Genomic DNA, 21,138 nt, shown 5'->3' on the forward strand with positions numbered 1-21,138 from the left:
GTTTTAAAGCAAAATCAAATGTCTTCTCCTGTGGAAAGCTGGATGAATTCCATACATCCAAACTGCCTTAAACAATAATCTTGATGATTCCAAGAATATCATCCCCATGCAGGGTTACACTGATGGAAAAATCTAAAGGTCTTCAAATGCAAATCCTGCTGCTCTGCTCCCAGTTTGGGATGTCCACTGGAGAAAGAGGAGCCAACAGTGCAAGAAAGTATTTTCATTCATTTTCAGTCAAGTATTGGAGCAAAATATTCAGGTTTTTCTTACCAAGATAATAAAAAAAGGATTTGCTTAATTAGTGAAGGCACAGCCTAAAGTCTAGAGAAAGCAGGTGTTTTGCTATTAATTTATATGGATAATTGTAAAAAATAGATTTCAGTATACTATTGAATTGATGGTGAAGAGCCTCATGATTTCACTTGGAATATTGTAATGCTTGAGCAGATTGGTAAGGAGAGTTTCGTGAGCAATTAATTGCAAGGTTTTCATCAGAGTTACCTGTTCTGCCTGTTGTCCCTGCCTGCTCACACAGCCCAGTCTTGGTTTCACTGCTAAATTGAGCATTTCCTAATATTGGCCTGGTAATCTGATGCATCCACAGACAACATCCACAGGTAATTCATCCTTCAGAAAGAAAGAGCAGTCAAGCACCTTTCTCTGAGATCCACATGAACGTTTATTATTAAGCTTCAATTTTTCTGCAAACAGAGATAAACACTAAAATACCCAGGGAATTTTTTTCAGCCTGGAAATACCCATCTTGCAGCCTAAATCCACAGGGAACCCAGGAATTCTGCAGCTTTACAGTGAATTAATACCATTTCATTCTGAATAAAACCAAACCCCCTTCTGGTACCTGCATGGGCAGGTGAGTGTCAGTGCAGGGAGCCTCAGGCTGCTCTGACAGGCAGCTGCCAGGCTCAAAATTGGTGCATTTCCTACAGGTTTCATCAAAAGAGGGATTTGCATTGCTGAGAGCAGTGGTGGATAAGGACTGTGCATGTCATGGAGCAGGGATGTGACCCCTGGGTAGCTCCATAAACCTTGGCTGCAGTTTGGCAGCAGAGAACAGGATGTGAAACACAGAGAGTTTTTCAACTTTTATAACTCCCAGCAGGAGCTGTAGATCGCCCCTTGGCTTTGGTAGGAGCAGCATAAACATGGAATTAAATGATATTTTATGAGCTGAGCATGCAGAACCAGCTTGCTTTTATTTTTCAGCTCACCTTTATTTTAGCTCAGACCTGGCACGGGTAGTTCTGGGTAACTTTTGAGCGTGGGGAATGTTGAGATTGTTCACAGAGGAATATACAGGATTGCACGATGACATTGATATCCAAACTTGCCTTGAGGACCAAACTTGTTAAAAAAGGCAGGCAGTTCCCAATGATGTAATTTACTCCCAGAAGAGATCTGTCAGAGCTTCTTCCAGTTGGAATATGATGAAAGATGCAACACTCTATAAGGAAATGAAATTAAAACAATCAGACAATCAAACCCAAATCCTCCCAGCTATTCCTTCCTCTGGCTTTCATTACACATCCTGTATCTTCTCTATTTTGGATAATTGAATTGAAAGCTCTTTGAAATGAGGAGCTGTCTACATTTCAGCTCTTACATAAGACTAAGATTGCTGTTGGTACTTTAGAAAGTACATTTAGGTTTAGCTTTTGTCTTTGCTACTTCTGAAGGAGACATTTGGCCCTGGATTTGTGTGAGAACTTCCTAAGGATGAACAACAAAACTGCAGCGTGGATTGACAGCCTGACATTTCTCCTGACGGATTTTATTTCAGTTTGTTGTGAATTAAGGAGGACTCTGGGAAATCTCAAGTCTTGCCTGTTTGTGCCTAATAAAGCAAAACTGCACCTGGAAGTTAACTCCAACCGGGATGAGATTCTCAGGTACATTCCCACTGTCCAGGGCAGAGTCCCCATCCCTGGAGGGATTTGACAGGTGTGGATGTGGCACTTGGGGACAGCAGTGCTTGGACTTGATGATTTTTGTGCTTTCCCAACACAAATCATTCTTTCATACTTTGATAACCTCATGACATTTTGGTGAGTGATTAAAAAACCAAACATTTGTTGGATAATCACCAAACAGATTTTTCTCAACCTCTTCACTTCCAAAGCCAAAGCTCCAAGCACTGCTTTGCTAAAGTAATGGCATTTGCTTTTCTGTCCTCAAGGATGTGCAGAATTTGGGGCTTAGAGAGATGCAAAATTGGTTCAAAATTGCTCTGTTTGTGCTGAATCACCATCTCTGCAGAGCCCAGCTCTCTCTGGGCTCCCAGACCTCTGGAACAGATGCTATTGTGCAACAGGAGGGACTCTGAGTGAAGTTTCCAAAACAGATTTTAATTAGAAACATAACTTCATACAGTAGCTTGGAATGAATACAGGGAGGGGAACAAAAATCCAAGCGAGAGATGAAAAAGAAATCACCAAAAAGAAAAAGCAGAAGGGCGTTTTGCTGGTGTTTTGTACTGAGAAGCACTTGACAGGAAATACCGTGCATGTCCGTGGAAAAGTGAGGCACAGAGCAAGCAGCAGTAACCATCTGAGCCCCTGGAAAAGGGTGTAAATCTGCATTGCCTCATTGATTTTCCAAGAGCTGCCATTTCTCATTGACCTCAGCACTGCTGTGCTCGTTTGTCCCAGGGAGGACCCCAGCCAGCTTGGCACTGCCGAAACCCACAGACTTTGAATACTTGTTTGTTTTGTTGTTTTGGGTTTTTGCAGGGTTGGGGTTTTTTTTCTGTTTAATTAAAATTTAATCAATCTTTTGTTTTGTAGATTGCCCTCCACTTGGTCTAGAGACATTAAAAATTACTGACTTCCAGCTCCACGCCTCCACAGCGAAGCGCTACGGCCTCGGGGCGCACCGAGGAAGGCTCAACATTCAGGTAACATCAATTTTGCTCCTGAGTGGGAGAATGGCTCCAGGTTGTGCTGCTGAATAAAGAGAGCCAGTGGATAGTTATTGGTTCTGACTGCTTTGTCAGCTCATGTAATTCAAGTCAAGGGGAAGCTCTGGGGTGGTAGAGTGAGTAAGTTTGATGGATAACCTTTGGGTTGTGGGCTGGTTAGGAAAAACTCCAAATGTGGTGTGCAAATCCAGAGTGACCTCTGCGAGCAGGCAGAGGTGGGGCAGCTCCCTTCCCAGCTCCAGATCATCCCAGCCTGCAAGGAAGCTCTCACAGCAAGTTGCTTTTTCCTTTGTTGTTTGCCTGTTAATGACAATGGTTAATTGAAAGTGTGGTTTCAAGTGAAACCCTTTCCCTAAGGCAGTTTTGTTTCAGAAGCAGTGATTATACCATCCAAAAACTGCTTCAGTTCAAAACTCTCTAACACACAATCCTGTCTAGTTTCCTTTATTTGAGATTAAAAATGTGTTTAGGTGCTTTGCAGGACCAAATGCCTTTTTCCCATTTCCCCTGTTTGAGTTTCCCACTTTATTGTTAGGGCTGTTCTCTGAATTACAGTCTGTCCAGACGAAAAATGTTACTTTGCATGATAAACACAACACTTAAAGTCATAAACAGGACATGAGCACCGAGCCAACAATGAAAGACCTCTGAAGTTTATTTAATTTGTGATCTTTCACCCATTAGACCCCTCCATTTGTGTTTCTCCCCAGCTGAAGGGGTTTGATGCTTTTAGGGGGGCTGAGGCTGGGACTAGGAGGGATGAGCTCTAACCAGCAGTGCCACTCCATGGATCCCTCTGGAAGAGGGATCACCCCTGGTTAAAATCCCACTGTGCCTCTGCACAAACATCTCTCAGGGGAAAATACCTGCATACCCCTCCCTCCTGGCTGTTGGGGATTTTCAGTGTTTGTTTTAATGTATTAAAGTTGGTCAGAAAGCTCAGGAAACCACTTTGGAAAAGCCAGCTGTGGGGGGAGTGGCAGGCAGCCAGCACAGAGGTGGGAATGGGCTCTTCCTCTCCAACCCAGGGGCAGGCACACGGGTTTGTGTGCAAGGTGAGGTCCCACCTGCATATTTATTAACTACTGACTATCAGCCTTCATATTTATTGTCTTTTGAGAGCCCGCTGAGGGAGTTGGCTTCTTTACTTGGTATCTTCTGCTAGGAAAAAAAACCCCTCATGATCACAAAAATGGAATGCAGGTGATATTCAGGGGGGTCTAGAGGAATGCTTGGTTATTTTACTACAGTCTTGTTTATATGATGGCATAAAACCAAGGACTGTGCTGCAAACTCTGAGTTCTCTGTTGGTTCTGGCTACTTATTTTTCATGCTGCTGTTGAAGTTCAATTTGTTTAATCACAAGACCACATTGGTTTAGACCGGTAGCCCATCCACTCCTGTCATCACCAGTAGTGTGTTAAAATAAATAAAGAGATCTTAAATAAATATATATAATAAATAGAGTGTTACTAATGGCTGATGTTTCCTTTAAATATAATCTCCAGAGAAGCCAAGGGCACAGTCTTTTACTGAGAAGCAAAACAGAAGAAAAATGCCACTCACCTCTTCCCAAAATTTCCCCAAGCTTGGAGTAGACCAATTTTTTTTTACACCTACTGAAACTATATATACAGTAATTCCCTAAACCCCCTCACCACATAGGGTTACTCCAGCTGTTAAAAAAATTGAGCTTGCCTTTATTTTTCCTTAAAATTTTTTTCTAAGTTTTCAGGGGTTTTTTTTCTAAGTTTTTCTCAGTTTTCTTCTGGCTTGGTTAAAAATGAACAACACTAAAACTTTTCTGAACCTGGAATCTGCAGGTCCCTGTCACTGGGGTTTCAGAGCTTCATTTTACTCTGCGTGAAGATTTCTGACTTTCATATTTAGAGGGAATTTTTTTGTGAGCAGGGCCGGGTGCAGCAGTGGCTGATGTTCAGGTGGGTAATGAGGTCCCTGGGGATTTCCCTTTGCTGCTCAGCACAGGAGGTTGCAGCGTGCTGGGGAAAGGCAAAAGGCACTGGGGTTGAAGCTGCTGTGTTTTCCTGCTGTTCAGAGCTGTACATGCAGGAGAACACTTGGCCCAGCTCAGAAACACTGATGTGCCACTGGAATTCTGTCAACATGTAATGCTGTGGCTGTGGTGACAAACAATTTTACGGGCTGTTGCCCTTGTCCAGTGATCTGGATATCACCACAGAGCTGTCACAACCTTCGTGGGACTGTGGTGTTCCCCCCTAAAATAATACCAAATCCTCTCTCTGCCCAGCCTCATCATCTGATGCAAAGTCAGCTGAGAAGCTCAGAGCTCTCCCCAGGTAACTGGCACTGCCTCAATTCACAGAGAATTTGCAGAGTAATTAAGTTTTTCAAAAGCTTTTCAGGGTTTGTTTTGGGTTTTTCTTCCTTTTTCCTGTTTAGATTATCTGAAGCACATGAAATGAGTCAGTTGTTGTGTGTTTTATTCCAGAGAAGGACAGGCTTAGAATTGGATGAGACTTTGCAGGATCTGCTTCTCTTGTGCCCTTGAATTGTGTGGGACCTGATTTTCCTCCCAGTCCTGCCTGCATGTGGGGATTAAGATGGGATTTCTCAAGGGCACGAACCACATTAGCAGAGCCCCATATTTTGGGATCTAACTGCACTAGTGGTACACCCAGGAGTAATTTAATATCGTCAAGAGAATTTATGGCATAAAATAATATTAATTGAGGCTCTCTGCCTTTGGGGATAAAAATCATTAGTATTTGTCACTCATAAAATAATTAAGAGTGAATAATTTGTCAGACTGTGTTTCTTTCCCTTCCTTTTTGTCCTGGTTGGAGAAATCCAAACAGTGGATATTACCCAAGTAAGGCAATCCCATGTCTGCAGACACAGGCATTTGTGTATGAAGGAGACCTCCCAGTGCCTGAAGGGGCTCCAGGAGAGCTGGAGAGGGACTTTGGATGAGGGATGGAGGGACAGGACACAGGGAATGGCTCCCACTGCCAGAGGGCAGGGCTGGATGGGATTTGGGCAGGAATTGTTCCCTGTGAGGGTGGGCAGGCCCTGGCACAGGGTGCCCAGAGCAGCTGTGGCTGCCCCTGCATCCCTGGCAGTGCCCAAGGCCAGGCTGGACACTGGGGCTGGAGCAGCCTGGGACAGTGGGAGGTGTCCCTGCCATGGCAGGGGTGGCACTGGGGGGGTTTAAGGTCCCTCTCAACCCAAACCATTCCATGGTTCCATCATTGTCTTTCCAGGTCTTAGTTCCCTTTGAAAAGCTGCATTATCAAATCACAAGGAAAAGACAAAATTATTGAAGATTTACTCAGAGGCTGTGTTTGAGTTCCTCCCTACTGGCAGTGGTTGCTATAAATACCTGTGATGAGTAATGCCTTTTTTTTTTTTTTCCCTTCCCAAACTTCCTATGGTAAAATAATTTTTTTGATCATCCTCCTGGGAATAGAAAAGAATTTAAGCAGAGGTGGTTTGATATTCGGTGTATTTTTTACTGCTGCTCCAGCTGATTTGTGGCAGAACACTGGAATTTCTTTCTTTATTTGAATACATTTTGGTAGTATCATCTTTCTCCTCATTATAGAATAAGGCTTTTCAAACACTAGTATTGTGAGCAAGTTTTTATTCTGGCTTGCACACATCTAATTTAGAAGAGAAGCATGAATTAATATGCGAAGTCATGTTATTTGTAAAGGAATTTGTAACCTTCATCTTATTTTCTGGATACCTAATAAGCAGCTGGTTTGGTTTAGCTGAATTACAATTTCCAACTTTCACACTTGGGAATAACTTATTTGTGAGTGACAGAAAAAGTCTCCTTTCCTCTATCCAAAAGGGTTTTTTTTTCATAAGACACTGCATATTGAGAAATATTTTTGCATTTGGCTGCAAGTGAAACACAAACTGGGTTAGACTTGGAGTTATTCTTGAATATTCTGTGAAGGGAAAAAGGATTTGCTCAAGACTTAGCCCTGGCTTCCAATTTTCATCAGCTCCTTCAGTCTCCTGCTTATGAAGATAATTTAAGTACCCATGACATAACTTGAATCTGCTTTTTCCAGTAATTCAATATGGATTTTTAAAATTCAAGTAAACACCTTGCTGAGGAAAGGTGTCTTGGTCTGTATTATTTGATAGAATACTTGGTGATTACTCTACTCATCTCTTAGGAATGATCATTTTTCCACAGAAATTTAATGGGAATTTTAATTACTAAATACTTGATTGAGTCTATAAGTTTTTATTTCATAGAAACAGTTTTATGAAGTGGCCATAGAGAAATAAAGCACCTTCAGATAAAAAGTATTGACTTGAAGCTTGAGAAGAGAAATAGTAGCATAAATTTATTGAGTTTTTTCCTTCAGAAACATTTCTAAAAAGAATTTCTCATTGCTTAAACTCCTCTTTTTCATGCAGTATTTTGTGCTGATTAGACACAGACACCTGCTTCTTTTTACACAGTAAAAACCTTTTATTTTAGCTTCAGAGAAGCTGATATCAGAAAATAAGAGAGCAGGGAGAAGTAGCAGCATGGTTTCTTCTTTTCTTTTTTTTATTTTTTTGTGGTTTGTTTGTTTGTATTGTGTTTTGGTTTTTTTATGGTATCTTTGCCCCTATTTAAAGCCAGAGTATTTTAATCTGTGGATAACTAAGACTCCCCATATTTGATATGCAACTTTATTTAAACACAGTTGAAACCATGGATACTCCAGAATGTAATTTAAGTGGGAGGATTTTTTTTTTTATTTTCATAAGCACTTTTTTCACACTTTTTTCTTCTGTTTTCCACTTCTCATTGCAATGTGGAGGGGAGGTTTATTCCCTGATGAATATCCTCAGTTTAATAAGGACCAGGGGTTGGGAGAGAGGGGGTTTGTTCTGCAGGAACTGCTGGAATTCCCCGTGTGAAGGGGATTAGCAGGATGCTGGGTCAAGGTGCTCTGCAGATCTTAACACTTCCTGGCAGGGTTTTAAAGCCTGAGGCTACTTCAGATTCCATCTTATTTTAAAATGCATTGAAACCTTTTCTTGCAAAGGGCTTTAACTCAGGTCAGTGTTTGTATTCTCATGTTTTCCCATTGTTCTGCTCTCCTTGAAGAATTTATCTCCCATTGTTAATAGGCTTTTTCTCTGTGTTTTTTTCTCTGAATTTTGTATGAATTTCTCCTTAAAATATCAGAGCTAATGCATAGAAGTAGTGGGATTAATTTAATTTTGGTAGATGTAGAAAAACAAATAATTTTTAAGCTGTCTTATCTCCTTCCAGAATACTCAAGAAAATGAGAAGTTTTAGGGATTGAATCAGTGGCTTGTGTTTTGCAGCATTTCCTTCAGATGCCATCAGAGCCACACTGGGAAAAAGGATTAACCACTGCATCCTTTTTGAGTTAAAGCCACCCATTTGGGTAGAAAAATCTGTGCACCTCTTCATTTTATTTGGGAAATATTGAACGATATCCATTCTTGGAATTGCATGGATGGCAGTGATAAATGCCCACAAACCACAGATGAAACACCACAAAAATACACAAAAAAGCCTCAGAGGACCCCATGGCAAAGCTTCTGTGCTCTTTATGGCAGTATCCAGCTCGGTGCCAAACATTTCCTGGGCTTTGGAAGGAAAATAAATCTCTGAAGGCTTCAGATGCTATGTTTCATGAAATTCTAGTTCAGATTTATTTGGAAAACAGCTTACCCAAAATACCTTCAGCTGTTTCTTTGAAAATGGTGGGAAGGCTGTTTGGGGTGGGTTTCCCAGCAGAAATTGAGATACAAGTTGGTGCTCAAGTTGGGGAGCTGCCAGACATTCCTGAATTTTTAACCTTTGCCACCCTTGCTATGAAAATCAATAATTCTGGTTCTGGTGGGAAGGAGTGTTACTGTTTCCTGATGCCCTGCACTCTGCTTTTCTGCTTCCAGGGAAAATGAGATTTTTCTAATCACTGACCATTATTTATGTGGGCTGGAGTTGGCTTTGCAGGACTTTCCAAACTCTGCAGCCCATGTGGATAATTTGTTCTGGATAAAGGCTGTGACTCTGGGTCTGTGGCTCTATCAGGCCACAAGAACAGACTGAAGCTCTATTTATATTTTCTGACTTAAACTTATATGTAAATATTCTTTGCTTTCAAAGGGACTTCCCAGAATTTCCTGCCCCACCTTGAGTAAGGAAATATTTTAGTGAGGGCCTCAAGGGTCTTAAAGTGGTGCCAGAGGAGTGAGGGGGATGGATGATGTGTCCCTTTCTTTTTCCCATGAAAGACCTTCAGTTTCTTAGCTCTGATTTATGGTCAGCTTTGCCTTCTTTTCAGGCAGGTGTTAACGAAAATGATTTTTATGATGGTGCTTGGTGTGCAGGAAGAAATGACCCCTACCAGTGGATTGAAGTAGATGCTCGAAGGCTGACAAAGTTCACTGGAGTCATCACACAGGGAAGAAACTCCCTCTGGTCGTAAGTACACCTGAGATTTATCCATGGGGTCCTGAGCTTTCAGACCAAGGAATTCACGTCCTGATGTGCTTTGGTTCTTCAAGAAAAAAAACCCCAGAAATATTGGAATTGCTGCGAGACATCAAGTGATTGAATGGGGCAACAGTAATGGCAAAGTCATCATATATGGCAGAAAATAGAAGTTTAAGGGAGCAAACTCCTGTAGTCATGATCAACATCTGGGCCTTTACACTCACCTTGGCATATTTGCTTGTGTTAAACTTCCTCATTCTTTTCCAATATTTAACTTGATTAGCTTAGGCTGTAGTTTTTGGGGACCTTTTTAATTTAGTTTAGAATAACCATGCCTCTTAGAGATGTCTTAATTCCTAGGTAATCACCAAGTAATTGCTGTAATTCCAAAATAACATGATTTTTATGTGAGCAGATAAACTTTATATAAACTTATATATATCTCTAGAAATATATAGAGATATATATTTACATATATATTATATATGTAAGCATATAATTTATAAATTTATATATAGTTATAATTAATTTAAATATGACTTAATTACATCTCTGCATATAATTATGCAAATATACATTATATATGTATATATATATTTATATACACAATACATATAGTGTATATATAAAAATATACAATTTTTGAGCTTTCTGGACATTGCTTGTGCTAGAGAATGTGCTCATGGCACTGAGAAATGAGTGTTTTGCCCAGATTTGTCTGCATTTAGTCCTCTGTGACTGTTGTGGAGTGTATATGAGAGATGCAGCAATCAGATGGCAGGAACAGGAATTGGAGGTGAGGATTTGGAGTTTTTTCCTGCTCTTTATGTGTTTGTTTGGCCTTTTAATTTGTCATTGAGTCTCACAGCTTGATGTGAGCAGATAATTCCACTTGTACTGCTGGACCTTTTGCACAGAACTCTCCCTTAGAAAATGAATGTGATGTATAATTGAAGGTAAACCAGAAAAATGTCACTATATCTTAGGAAAAGAGTATTTTTCTTTCTTAATCTCCTAGGGGTTTTTTTGTTTTCTTTTTGTTTAATTCCTTTTAACATGGTTGTGGGAGTAGGTGCTTATTTGGCAATAAGGTTTCTATATTTAATCCACATTGTTCTGTGGTGGGTAGGTAATTACTGCAGCAAAGCCTTACTCTTTTCTTTATTCATCCTCTTGACATTGCTGTTCCTCTCAACGCCAGAGCTGCACTGCTTCATCCTGTCCTGCTTCTATTTTTAGTTCAGCTTTGTTAGGAGTTTACAGCAGATCTTGACACTCTATTTATAGCTGGGATTCACAGGAATCTTGGGGTTTTGGGGTGGGTTTTTGTTTTGTTGTGGGTTTTTTTGGGTTTTTTTTGAGCCATAGAAACACAGAAAGGTTTGGGCTGGAATGGAGCTTAAAGGTCATTGAGTTCCAGCTCCCCTGCCATGGGCAGGGAGTTTTGGTTTTGCCCATAAAAGATTGGTGGGGAGAACCCTGAGTGTCTGCAGGAAGAGCAGGATTGGTGCTGGCAGAGCAGGTCCAGGCTCCTCCTGGATTACCCCTCAGATTTGAGGAAAACCAGGCACATTTCTGCTGAGAGGAGCAAAGATGGTTTCAAGAGGACCAGCAGTGCTGTGGGGCAGGTTAAAGTCTGCTGAAAACACGTCCTGGAGGAGTGAGCTGTGCCCCATGGAAGGAGCAGGGCCATGGGGAGGGACAGTCCCAGTAAGGGACAGAAAAGGGCTGGGGTGGGACTTGTACTGGGTGGGAATTGTGTTGGGGTAGGGCTTTACTGGGGTGGGAATTGTGTTGGGGTAGGACTTTACTGGGGTGGGAATTGTGTTGGGGTTGGACTCTGTTGGGGTGGGAATTGTGTTGGGGCAGGGCTTTATTGGGGTGGGAATTGTGTTGGGGTAGGGCTTTATTGGGGTGGGAATTGTGTTGGGGTAGGGCTTTATTGGGGTGGGAATTGTGTTGGGGTAGGGCTTTATTGGGGTGGGAATTGTGTTGGGGTAGGGCTTTATTGGGGTGGGAATAGTGTTGGGGTAGGGCTTTATTAGGGTGGGCAGGTTCCTCTGTGCCTGCTTTGCTCAGAAAGCAAAGGAGACTCAGCAGCTTCCTTCCCCCACCCTCAGCTGCTGCCTGGGATGGAATCAGAAAGGGATTATTTGTGATACGAAATTTTGTACCAAAGGATGCCCTTCTGTCACCTGAGGCACCTTCCCAGCTTTGTGAGGCTGTGTGACAGGAGGAGAGTGCTTTCATGGCTGATGGAAACATATGTTGGAGAAGAATCTTATTGTAGGTATGGGAGCCAAAAAAACCACCTCTCTGATCTGTGTGGTATTAGAAGTGAAAGCCTGCCAGGCAGGGGAACTGAGGGAGAGACTTTTATTTAGTCCAAAGCCTTGGAGACTTTCCCAGCTTTATATTTTAAAAATAAAAAATCAAGGCACTGAAGGAGAGCAGGCTTGTGTTAGATATTAGGAAGAATTTTTTGGCTGTGAGGGTGGGCAGGCCCTGGCACAGGGTGCCCAGAGCAGCTGTGGCTGCCCCTGGATCCCTGGCAGTGCCCAAGGCCAGGCTGGACACTGGGGCTGGAGCAGCCTGGGACAGTGGGAGGTGTCCCTGCCATGGCAGGATGGAGCAGGATAATCTTTAAGGTCCCTTCCAACCTAAAGCATTCTGTGATTCCATGACACTGGGAGAAAGAACCAGCAAAGCAACTCTTTTTATTGAACAAGAATCTTTTAATAAAATGAAAAAAAAAATTGTTTCACTGGAAGATCTGGCTAGATCAGGTTTGTACCTGTCCTGATGCCTGTAGTGTCCTGCTGCTGCCTTAATGTGGAATTTCAAATGCCCAGGGAGGGCAGGCAAGGACTCCCTGCTGAATCCTCCACCAAACCTGCACTGCAAGGCTGCAACACTCGAGTTCAGAGCAGTCTGCCCTTTGCTCTCCTGTGGGTGATGCTGCAGCCAGAGCTCTGTTGCTGGTGCTGGACTCATCCTTTTCCTCCTTTGGAGCAGCTCTGGCACCTGGAGCCTGGTTTTGCTCATGATCACTCCAGTCAGGCAGGATCTGCCCACATGCAGCTTTGCTCATTGAGGGTTTTTTGGGCTCTCTAAGCAATGATGAACTGAAGGTTACACTTCACACAATGCAAAGAGCACAAAAGTGTTTGGGATTTCCATTTCCTGTGCACTGCCAGGACCTGCTTCCCCTCAGTCCTTCCTCTCCTGCTATTCCCTGTCTGTCTCTGGTGGGTTGTGGCTCCTCTTGAGGAGGAAGAGGCCGAGTTGCAGAAGCAGCTCTTGAAAACACAGATGACCCGATGGGAGAGAAGGAGGCTGAGCCTGGTTTGTGATGAATACTTGGATTGTTTAATCATTTCCTTTTTAAGGAAAAACACTTCTGAGTCAAATTTTTTTGCTCGGCTGTGAATTCTGTGATGGTCAGAGGGAATCAAACCTTTCTCCTGTCTTTTTTTAAGCCTGTAACAAGCAGAAACAGGTTTTGAACAAAAAAATCTTTATTTGAGGAGTCCTTTCTTTTATCAGTCAAAGCAAGCATGTGGCTTGAGGGCTGTTGCTGTTCAGGCACCTCAGTCACTCCTGGGAATCCTGAAATAGTGGAAAAGTGTTCTTTAGCCACCATAAATGGGCAAATCTCCTTAGATCATTCCAGAAGATCTGCAGATGATGAATTTCACAGAAAAAGTGGAGCCCAGCTGTGAGAACCAGGACTTCTGATTGATTTTTACACTGAAGATATCCAAAAATCAGGAGTGCCACAAGTGCTGATTAATAGGAATGAAGTCCAATGCCTTGAAAGTGAGGAGAATATCCGTTGCTTTGGGGGAGAAATAATCCATGTAATTCTTCATATTGCTGCCAATACACCTTCCAGTTTTAGGAACCAAATATCTTTAAACAACTGTTCAAGACACTGGAAGCATCACTGTGGAATTGTGCCATGGATTTAAAAGAATGATGTGGTAGTTTGAAATATGCACTCTCTTGACAGAGGGAAAGAAACTATTAATCACTCTTAGCAGTTTGGCAGGGATTTGAAAAACAGAGTAAACTTGTTTCCCACAAACCAAACTCTCTTCTGATAATTCAGCATCATCTTTTGTTATCAAGAGAAAACCCACATGTCAAAATAGAGTTGGTGTGTGCTGGCAGTAATATAAAGCTTCAGGCTGTGTGATTGCAGAGGATGTTTTGGTTTTCAGGAGAGGATGCAGTGTTGCAGTGAGTGAGATGTATTTTCTAAAAATTAACCTTTCAGTCATGGTAAATTGTGAACTATCACTGCATGCCATGGAATGACAGAATGACAACAATAAGAAAAAGCATGGATGAAATGATTTGGGCAGAAAGTTGGAATTCCACTGCAAAATAGTGAAACTTTTAGAGAAAAATCAAAATAGACTTATTTTCAAGCATGTTCTCATTAAGACCTGTCAGCTTCATGAAAATATTGAAGATTTTTTTTTACTTTTGTGCAAGATATTTGTCTTTAGGAAAAAAAAAAAAAATGTAGGGGGGCATCTTAATTTTTCAGTTCTGATTTGGGTAGAGGTTATTCCCTGTGTCTTCCAAAACTGCAATAGCTCTTAGAAGGTCTGAGGAGACACCAAATCAATGGTGTTGCTGGCTGGAAGAAATGACTTCCATGTATTTCCTGGCTCTAAACTGACACACTTTTAAGCTGGTCACTTATTTTCATTAGTGCTGAAGGAACACTTTAACTAGAAGCTGGTGTGGACACCACTGCACACTCCCTGCTGTGTCACTTGTTTGATTTCCCTGTGCTGCTCTGTAGAGACAGAAAATAACAAATATCCAGCAGATTGGATTCAGTGTCTGATCATGCTTTTGCTACAGACAAGATTCTTGTGGTTGAATAGGGGAATGATTTTGCAATTTTTTTTTTGGTGGTACACCCTCGACCTCAGCCTTCCCTGTGTGCAGTGGAGCTCTTCATGGTGCCCCAGCATCCCTTTTGACAAACTGTCCTGAGGGGATTGTAGGTCTGTAACAAGCTGGGTGCCTTCCAGAGATACAGCTGAGGATAAATTTAGGTCAGTGCAATTTGCCTGCTTGCTTCTAATTTTGGTGGTACAGCATTCTGCTCTTCAGTCACAAAATGGATGTGTTGCCCCACATTTCAGCTTATTGCTGCACTCACTGGTGGTTTCTCAAAGCTCAGATTTGTTTTTTAGGCAGTCTCTATGGCAAGGGGGTAATTTACTGCTTGCAAGGCAGTAAAAATCAGAGTCACAGAATCATTAGTGTTGGAAAATGCCTCTAAGATCATCAAGTCCAACACTGCCAGGGTCTTTCCAGCTGTTCCTGGTACTAAGGTCGTGGTCTCAGTAGTAGCACTGGCTTCCCAAAGAGATAATCACAGGAGCATCTTCAGTATTGCAACAGTGACAAGGAAAGAGCAGTGATAATCCTTCCAGTGACACTGTGGTAGCATTCAGGAAAGTGGAGTGGATATTCACAGGTATTTTGAGCTGTTACTACAGTCTAAGAAATCAGAATTTTTCACTGTACATGAGAATTGTTGAAATTCAGCAGTGCAGTGCAGCTTGTGAGAGCAGAAAATAAACCCTAAACCCTGTGCAGCTCACAAGTACAAGAGACAAAGTTAGCACTGACTTGCAGAGCAGTTCCTCCTGTCCCCACGCAGAGGCTGTGAAAACAACCCTGGTGGAACTTCAGCAAGTTCAGTGGATATGTCTCAATGTTTTATCCAAATCACTTCACAAAACAAGCAGCTGCTGTGTGCAGACTCGAGTAATTCTGCATTAAATCAGTTATTTGCCCTGACTGGGTGACAGGGCTGCAGAGATGATTACAACTTTCCCAAAGTCAGCCTCATGGAGTGAATCATTCCAAATCCATAGAAATCATATCAAGTGTATTGATGTGAGTTTTAAAACAACCTGAACTCATTGCAGGAAAAGCTCCCTTGAGATAATAATGCCAGCAGTTACATGTTATACTAATGTTTAGGATGGGTTTACCTAATAAGTTGTATTTTCTCTTGACTGTGGCTTGGTGAATCCTTCTCATGGGCTTTCATGAGCCAGCTTTTGGCAGCTGCACCTCCAGGGCTCTCCATCTGTTGGTTGAATTTCAGTCCCTGTGATGCCTTCAGTTTTATCTTCCCTGTATTTCACATTCTGTGCTGCCCAGGGTGCAGCTCTGAGCTCACACTCAGGGTCACTCAGCTCTGCACACAGCAGGGACACAAAACAAATCCTTCTCCTGCTGCACACCAAGGACAACTTTCAGCCCAAAAGCACAAACAAGGGTGGCTGGGGGGAGGAACAAGAAGGATGGGACTTCATAATCTGAAGCTATAATTGGACAATTAAACCCCAATATGCAAATGAGCTAAAACTTATCAAAGTGTGAGACCTCGTGAGCATTTGTCCATTTTGTGACCATTTTGGGTCCACTTTGGATGTAGCCCTGGCCAGGCTCTTGTCCTGCCCAAGCTGTATCCTTAAACACCTTTTAATAATTATCTGCTTTATTCTCTTAGCTCTGTCCAGTCTCTGTTCCAGGTCAGCCTAATGGACAAGGCATCACCTGTGCCCTGTTGATTTTCCAGATGAGTTCTTGTCCCCTGCCCAGGATTTTGTCACAGCCTTGGTCACCCTGCTGAGCTCTGGGGAGCTGCCTCAGTGACCAGCCCGGGTGATCCTGTGTGGGTGGGGTGCTGACAGCTCACCCAGGGTCAGGTTTATGCTTTCACAAGTCTGTGTGACAGCAGTGTCACAGCTGATGCTGCTCTGCTGTGGGGCTGGTTTGTCCAGGGGCTCCTCTGCCCGAGCCTCCGTGACCCACTGGGAGGGAGCAGCTCATTGCCAGCCCCAGGGACAGCTCCTGCCTGGCCACTCTCAAGGGGTGCTGAGGAGGGGACAGAACCTGCCCTGCACAGAGGAAAAGCTTTTTAACCTCCACGGAAGGGGCTTGAAGCCAAATGAGCCGAATCCTTTTGGAAAAGGCGACTTGCAGCGAATTTCAGCATCTGCTGCAGCAGATTGCTCACACTGACTCATCACAGCCTGGGTTTGTGTGTTTGGCACCTGCACGATGCCTTGGTGCAGTGAGAATGGTTGGGTGGGGGTCATGCTGGGGTCATCAGCTCCTTGTCCCTCCACGTGTGCCCTTCCCAAACCACGGTGTGTCCCTACACTTTGTCCCTTCCACACTTGGCCACCCCTCTGTGGGCTTGGTGGCAGTGAGACCCTTCAGCACTGCTGTGAGTGTTCTCTCAGCTGTGGGCACGAGTGGCAGTGTTTGTTTGCTGGCTGCTCTCAGGGCCTTTCATTTTCCTGCATTTTAACATTCACAAAGTGAAGCGCTGCCTGTAAAGTCTGGGGTTTTCTCCTCAAATACAGGACTGATTTACAAAGGTGAGGTAGGCACAGAAAGGGATGGAAAATTAAGGATGGCACAAAAAAGAGGTTCAGAAGAAAAAGCATCACAGCTTGGTTGGGGACAGCAGATGCAGAGGATCTGGTGCTGAAAGATTTTCAAACTCATGCAGATCTTGTTGCAAAATGTGGCCCAAATGAGGGGTGTTTGGACCAAAACGTTTAGGGCTGAGGATGTCTCTGACCCTGGCACCTTCAGGCATTACTGGCTGAATGTGCAACAGCAAAAAAAACCATCCACAGCTGGCACCAGATTTTCTAAAGAGTCATAAAATTCTTGTAAAAACCACGTGTAAGTTGGAGATGTTTGGTTGGAAAGGTATTTACAGCCCCAGCTCCTGTTTGTTGAGTAAAACTTTGACAAATCTGTGCTGAATTGGGTTCAAGCAAGTGAAATTCTGGCTCTAAGCTTTTCTTCATAGGGCCTCCAAAGAGATGGATTTCACAGCAGTACATTCATTTCAGTCAGCTAGAAGCAATTTTAAAAATTAAACATTCGAAGATTTCAGTTATTAAAAAAAATACCCTTGCTGGCTAGTCAATCTTCATCTCCTAAATCATATTTATTTTAATTAGTTTGCAAAACTTGCTGGGCTACCTGTGGTTAGCCTGGACATTTTTTGACTTAGCTTATTGGGAAGCTGTTTGGCAGTGGGTGATTTAAAATTTTATCAGCATAAATATTATTATAGAATATTAATATTAATGGTTTTACATTTAATTGCATGAGAGTACAAATTAATTTTTCAAGTAGAAGGCCATTTAATTGCCAGCATGCTGATTCTGTTGCACGAGTATCATTTAGTATAAGGCTTGTCCAGCATTTTTTTGGTATAGAGATTTTGCTATAACAAGTATTTTTGTGCATCAATTTATTTATTATTGCTGGGTGCACATTTATTTGCCTGACTGGTTCTATTTTGTATTAATTTTGGGGGTTTGTACTGCAGATAAATCAGGTTATCCTGACAGCAGAAGAATAAAATGCTTGGTTGGAGCCAGGTCTGTTGTAGATGGTGTTCGTGGGAGCTCTGCTGGTGTTTGCTGGTCTCATTCCAAGAATGTCAGAGAATTGTGGAATAGTTTGGGTTAGAAGGGACATTAAAAGTCATCCTGTTCCAATCCCCCTGCTGTAGGGACCTTCCACTGTCCCAGGTTTCTCCAAGTCCCATCCAGCCTGGCTTTGGGCACTGCCAGGGGTCCAGGGGCAGCCACAGCTGCTCTGGGAAATCCATTCCAGTCCCTCACCACCCTCCCAGGGAACAAATCCTGCCCAAAATCCCACCCATCCCTGCCCTCTGGCAGTGGGAAGCCATTCCCATGTCCTGTCCTTCCATCCCTTGTCCCAAGCCCCTCTCCAGCTCTCCTGGAGCCTCTTTAGGCACTGGAAGTTGCTCTAAGTTCCAGCCTGGAGCCTTCTCCAGGCTGAACATCCCCAGTTCTCTCCTTTCCAGATAGGAAGGTGCTTCATCCCTTCAACCTTCTTTGTGGCCCATCTCTTCCACTCTGGTTTGAGCCTCTGCTCAGCAGCCCCTCAGATCATCTGTTTCACCTCAAATCACGTGGGGTTCCCTTGATGTGGAACAGCATCCTCAGAGATGAGCATCAAAGTGTTCAGTTTATTTCACCTGCTGCCCGTTCAGCTTTCCATGACTGAGAAGCTTGGCCTTAAAATATTGCATGAGATAACATGCTGCTCCAACAGGATAAACCCAACCAGTCCCAGTCCTCAGCTGATCCTGGACAGGAAAATCCTGCTGGAGCCTGGGCAGGAAAAAGCCTGGCATCCCTGCCCTGCTTCCCCTTCAGCCCTCATTGTGTGTTCTCCTGAGCTGGGATTCAGCCTTGGGACCAACACACAGGAAGGAAAGTCAGGAAATTGTCTCAGGGAAGGCACGGCTGGAAGATGTTTTGTTGTTCTGGTGCTGCCCATGCTCTCTTTGCCTGTGCTCAGTAGCCTGGTGCCGTGGTTAGATAAGGAAAAGCTGATTATTGGGGCAGGAAACTGCCAGAGCTGCAGGAGATCTGCTTTTGATTCTCTGCTTTGATTCAGGTTTACTCTCTGTCCTTGGGCAAGTTTTTTAATCCCTCATCTTTTTTTTTTGGATGAAAATGGAAAAGCAGGACATTTCCATGTATCACAAGAACCTGAATTTGAAATTGAAGGTGTTCAAATAAGCTTTGTCTAAGGCCAGAGCATTACAGATAAAAATCGGGTAATTAGTAATAATTGAAAAGTCCACCACATTTGGTGAATTTGATTCACATTTTGATTTCTGCATTTACTATCTCTGAAAGGAATTGATTCATATTGTCAGTGGACACTGAGATTTTTCAGATGGGCTGTTTCTGCAGAGATAAGGCTGCCATAAATTTTAAAAGGGATTATTTTAAAGGGATGCACCTGAATAGTCCAAAGGATCCCTGTCAAATCTGTACCTCATGATCTTTTTCCTGCATGGAAGAAATTTGTGAGGCAGAAGTGGCACTTTGTGGCAGGGGGTAGCCTCAAACACTCGTGGATTGTCACACAATGGATTCTGTATTGCCTTGCCCTCTGCCAAGAAAGAGCTGGATAATTAATGCACACTTTTCTGAATGCTGGCCTAGGACTTCCCCAGAATTCTGTCCCCTCAGCTCTATAAACCCAACAAATATCTGTATTTTTCTCTTAGGAGTGCAAAGGTTTTTTGGGAGATTTTATAGAGTGAAACCAGAAGAGCTTCTCTAGAACAACAGCAGGGACATCCTGAGTCTTGGAAAACATTACAGCTTTCTTTCAGCCTTCTTTAGACAGCTTTATTGTTCAGTGCTGATGGGCCCCAAAAAGATTGGCTGTGACAGAAATCCCTGTCTGCAAATCCCAGACCCGAGGAGATGGATCTTGGTGTCACCAGGTAATCACACAGATGGATTTGCCCAATACCTCTCCTAGCACAAGGCTTTGCTCCAGCTGCCGTGTTCCTCTGATGGATTGTCACAAAAACCCTTTAGATTTCTGTGCCTACGTGAATAAACCAGGTGTCCATGGAACTCCTGGATCCCACAAAGTGCTGTTCTTGCTGCAAACAGGAGCATGTGCAACACATCCAGCTCCTTCCTGGGGTTAGCAGTGCCACACACGGGTGGAAAACTGCAGCTCTCGGGAAGATCCAGTGAGCTGGATGTTCTTGTGCTGGGCTGGAGCTGTAGAAGTGTCTGGGATTTGAAGTACTCAGCCAAAGCTCTGCCAGTTTTAGGCTTTGCCAGTTTTTTTCCAGATCCTCTGACCACAGGAACACACACAGAGCTGCCCTTCCCCAGCACGGGGCTTTTAGGGAGAAGGTGCCGTTTCTCAGGGGTGTCTGAATTTACAGGAGCCTTCTTAATATTACCAGAAGCTGTTTTTATTATGGCATTGGGGGAAAAGGGGGAAGGATTGAAGCCCCTGGAGGCAGCTTTGCATGTAGTGCCAGTGAGAGAAGGATCTGACCCCCTGTGATGTTTTTATTTTGCTTCTTCCTTACAGGCAAACACAGTTAATAGTGTATGGTGTGTACCTTCCTTTATTGCACTGATTGACCTCATCCATGACCCTCTGAGGTCCTTCTATCCTGCCACTGTCCAAGACTGGATGCAGTCCATTAGGATTTTTATTGCATTCTGCCTCTCCATAGCACGTTACTTGTTGCCACTCAAGATGGAAAATGTGCAGGACTGCTCATATGTATTTTCCTTTGAGAGAAGTTTGAACTTTTGTAATGGTAGGGAGTGAGAAAATCAAAATATGTTAAATAAAAGTCCCAGCTTAGAAATGTTACTGTGACAACAGCATTTTCTCATGCCAGTAAAGCGAGCTTGTTCTTTTAAAACATCCTATATGTGCTGTGGTTTTCTTACAAATCTGTTACAGAGTCTGTCCATGGTTGTTGTGGTTTTATGTGACTTTAGTACTCCATTTGAATTTCTTCTGTGGATGTTGAGCAATGAATATGGATGTGCTGTGTTTGCTCTGGTAATCTGATCTGTGCAGTGGAAGTGAGAAAAGTTCTGTAATGCTTCAGAAGCAATGATGTTATTTGGATTGTGGCGTTGCCCCTTTTGGTCATTTAGTCTGATTTTGAGAGATGGCCAAGAATAGTAAAAAAGCAATTATGTAAAGCCCATGTAAAACCCCCAATGAAATGAGCAAATAAATTTAGAAAACCCCAAACAAACCAGCAAAAAGCCCAATATAATTGTATGCACATTGAATATGTACACTGCCACCAGCACCCTCCTTCAAACCCAGGAGTTTTGCTCTCAAGCTT

The 21,138-nt window shown here is 43.0% G+C and overlaps 1 protein-coding gene across 1 annotated transcript in view; it reads left to right on the plus strand.

The window, feature by feature from the left end:
• Positions 1-21,138, plus strand: part of CPXM2 (carboxypeptidase X, M14 family member 2) — a 69,843-nt gene that overhangs the window by 18,958 nt on the left and 29,747 nt on the right. Inside the window, exons 2-3 of the mRNA XM_063405138.1 lie at positions 2,805-2,914; positions 9,250-9,389. Of these exons, the coding sequence (XP_063261208.1) occupies positions 2,805-2,914; positions 9,250-9,389 (250 nt within the window). The remainder of the gene's footprint in view (positions 1-2,804; positions 2,915-9,249; positions 9,390-21,138) is intronic.

Source organism: Prinia subflava, chromosome 9 (genome assembly GCF_021018805.1).
Source record: "Prinia subflava isolate CZ2003 ecotype Zambia chromosome 9, Cam_Psub_1.2, whole genome shotgun sequence".
In the NCBI taxonomy this organism is placed as follows: Eukaryota; Metazoa; Chordata; class Aves; order Passeriformes; family Cisticolidae; genus Prinia; species Prinia subflava.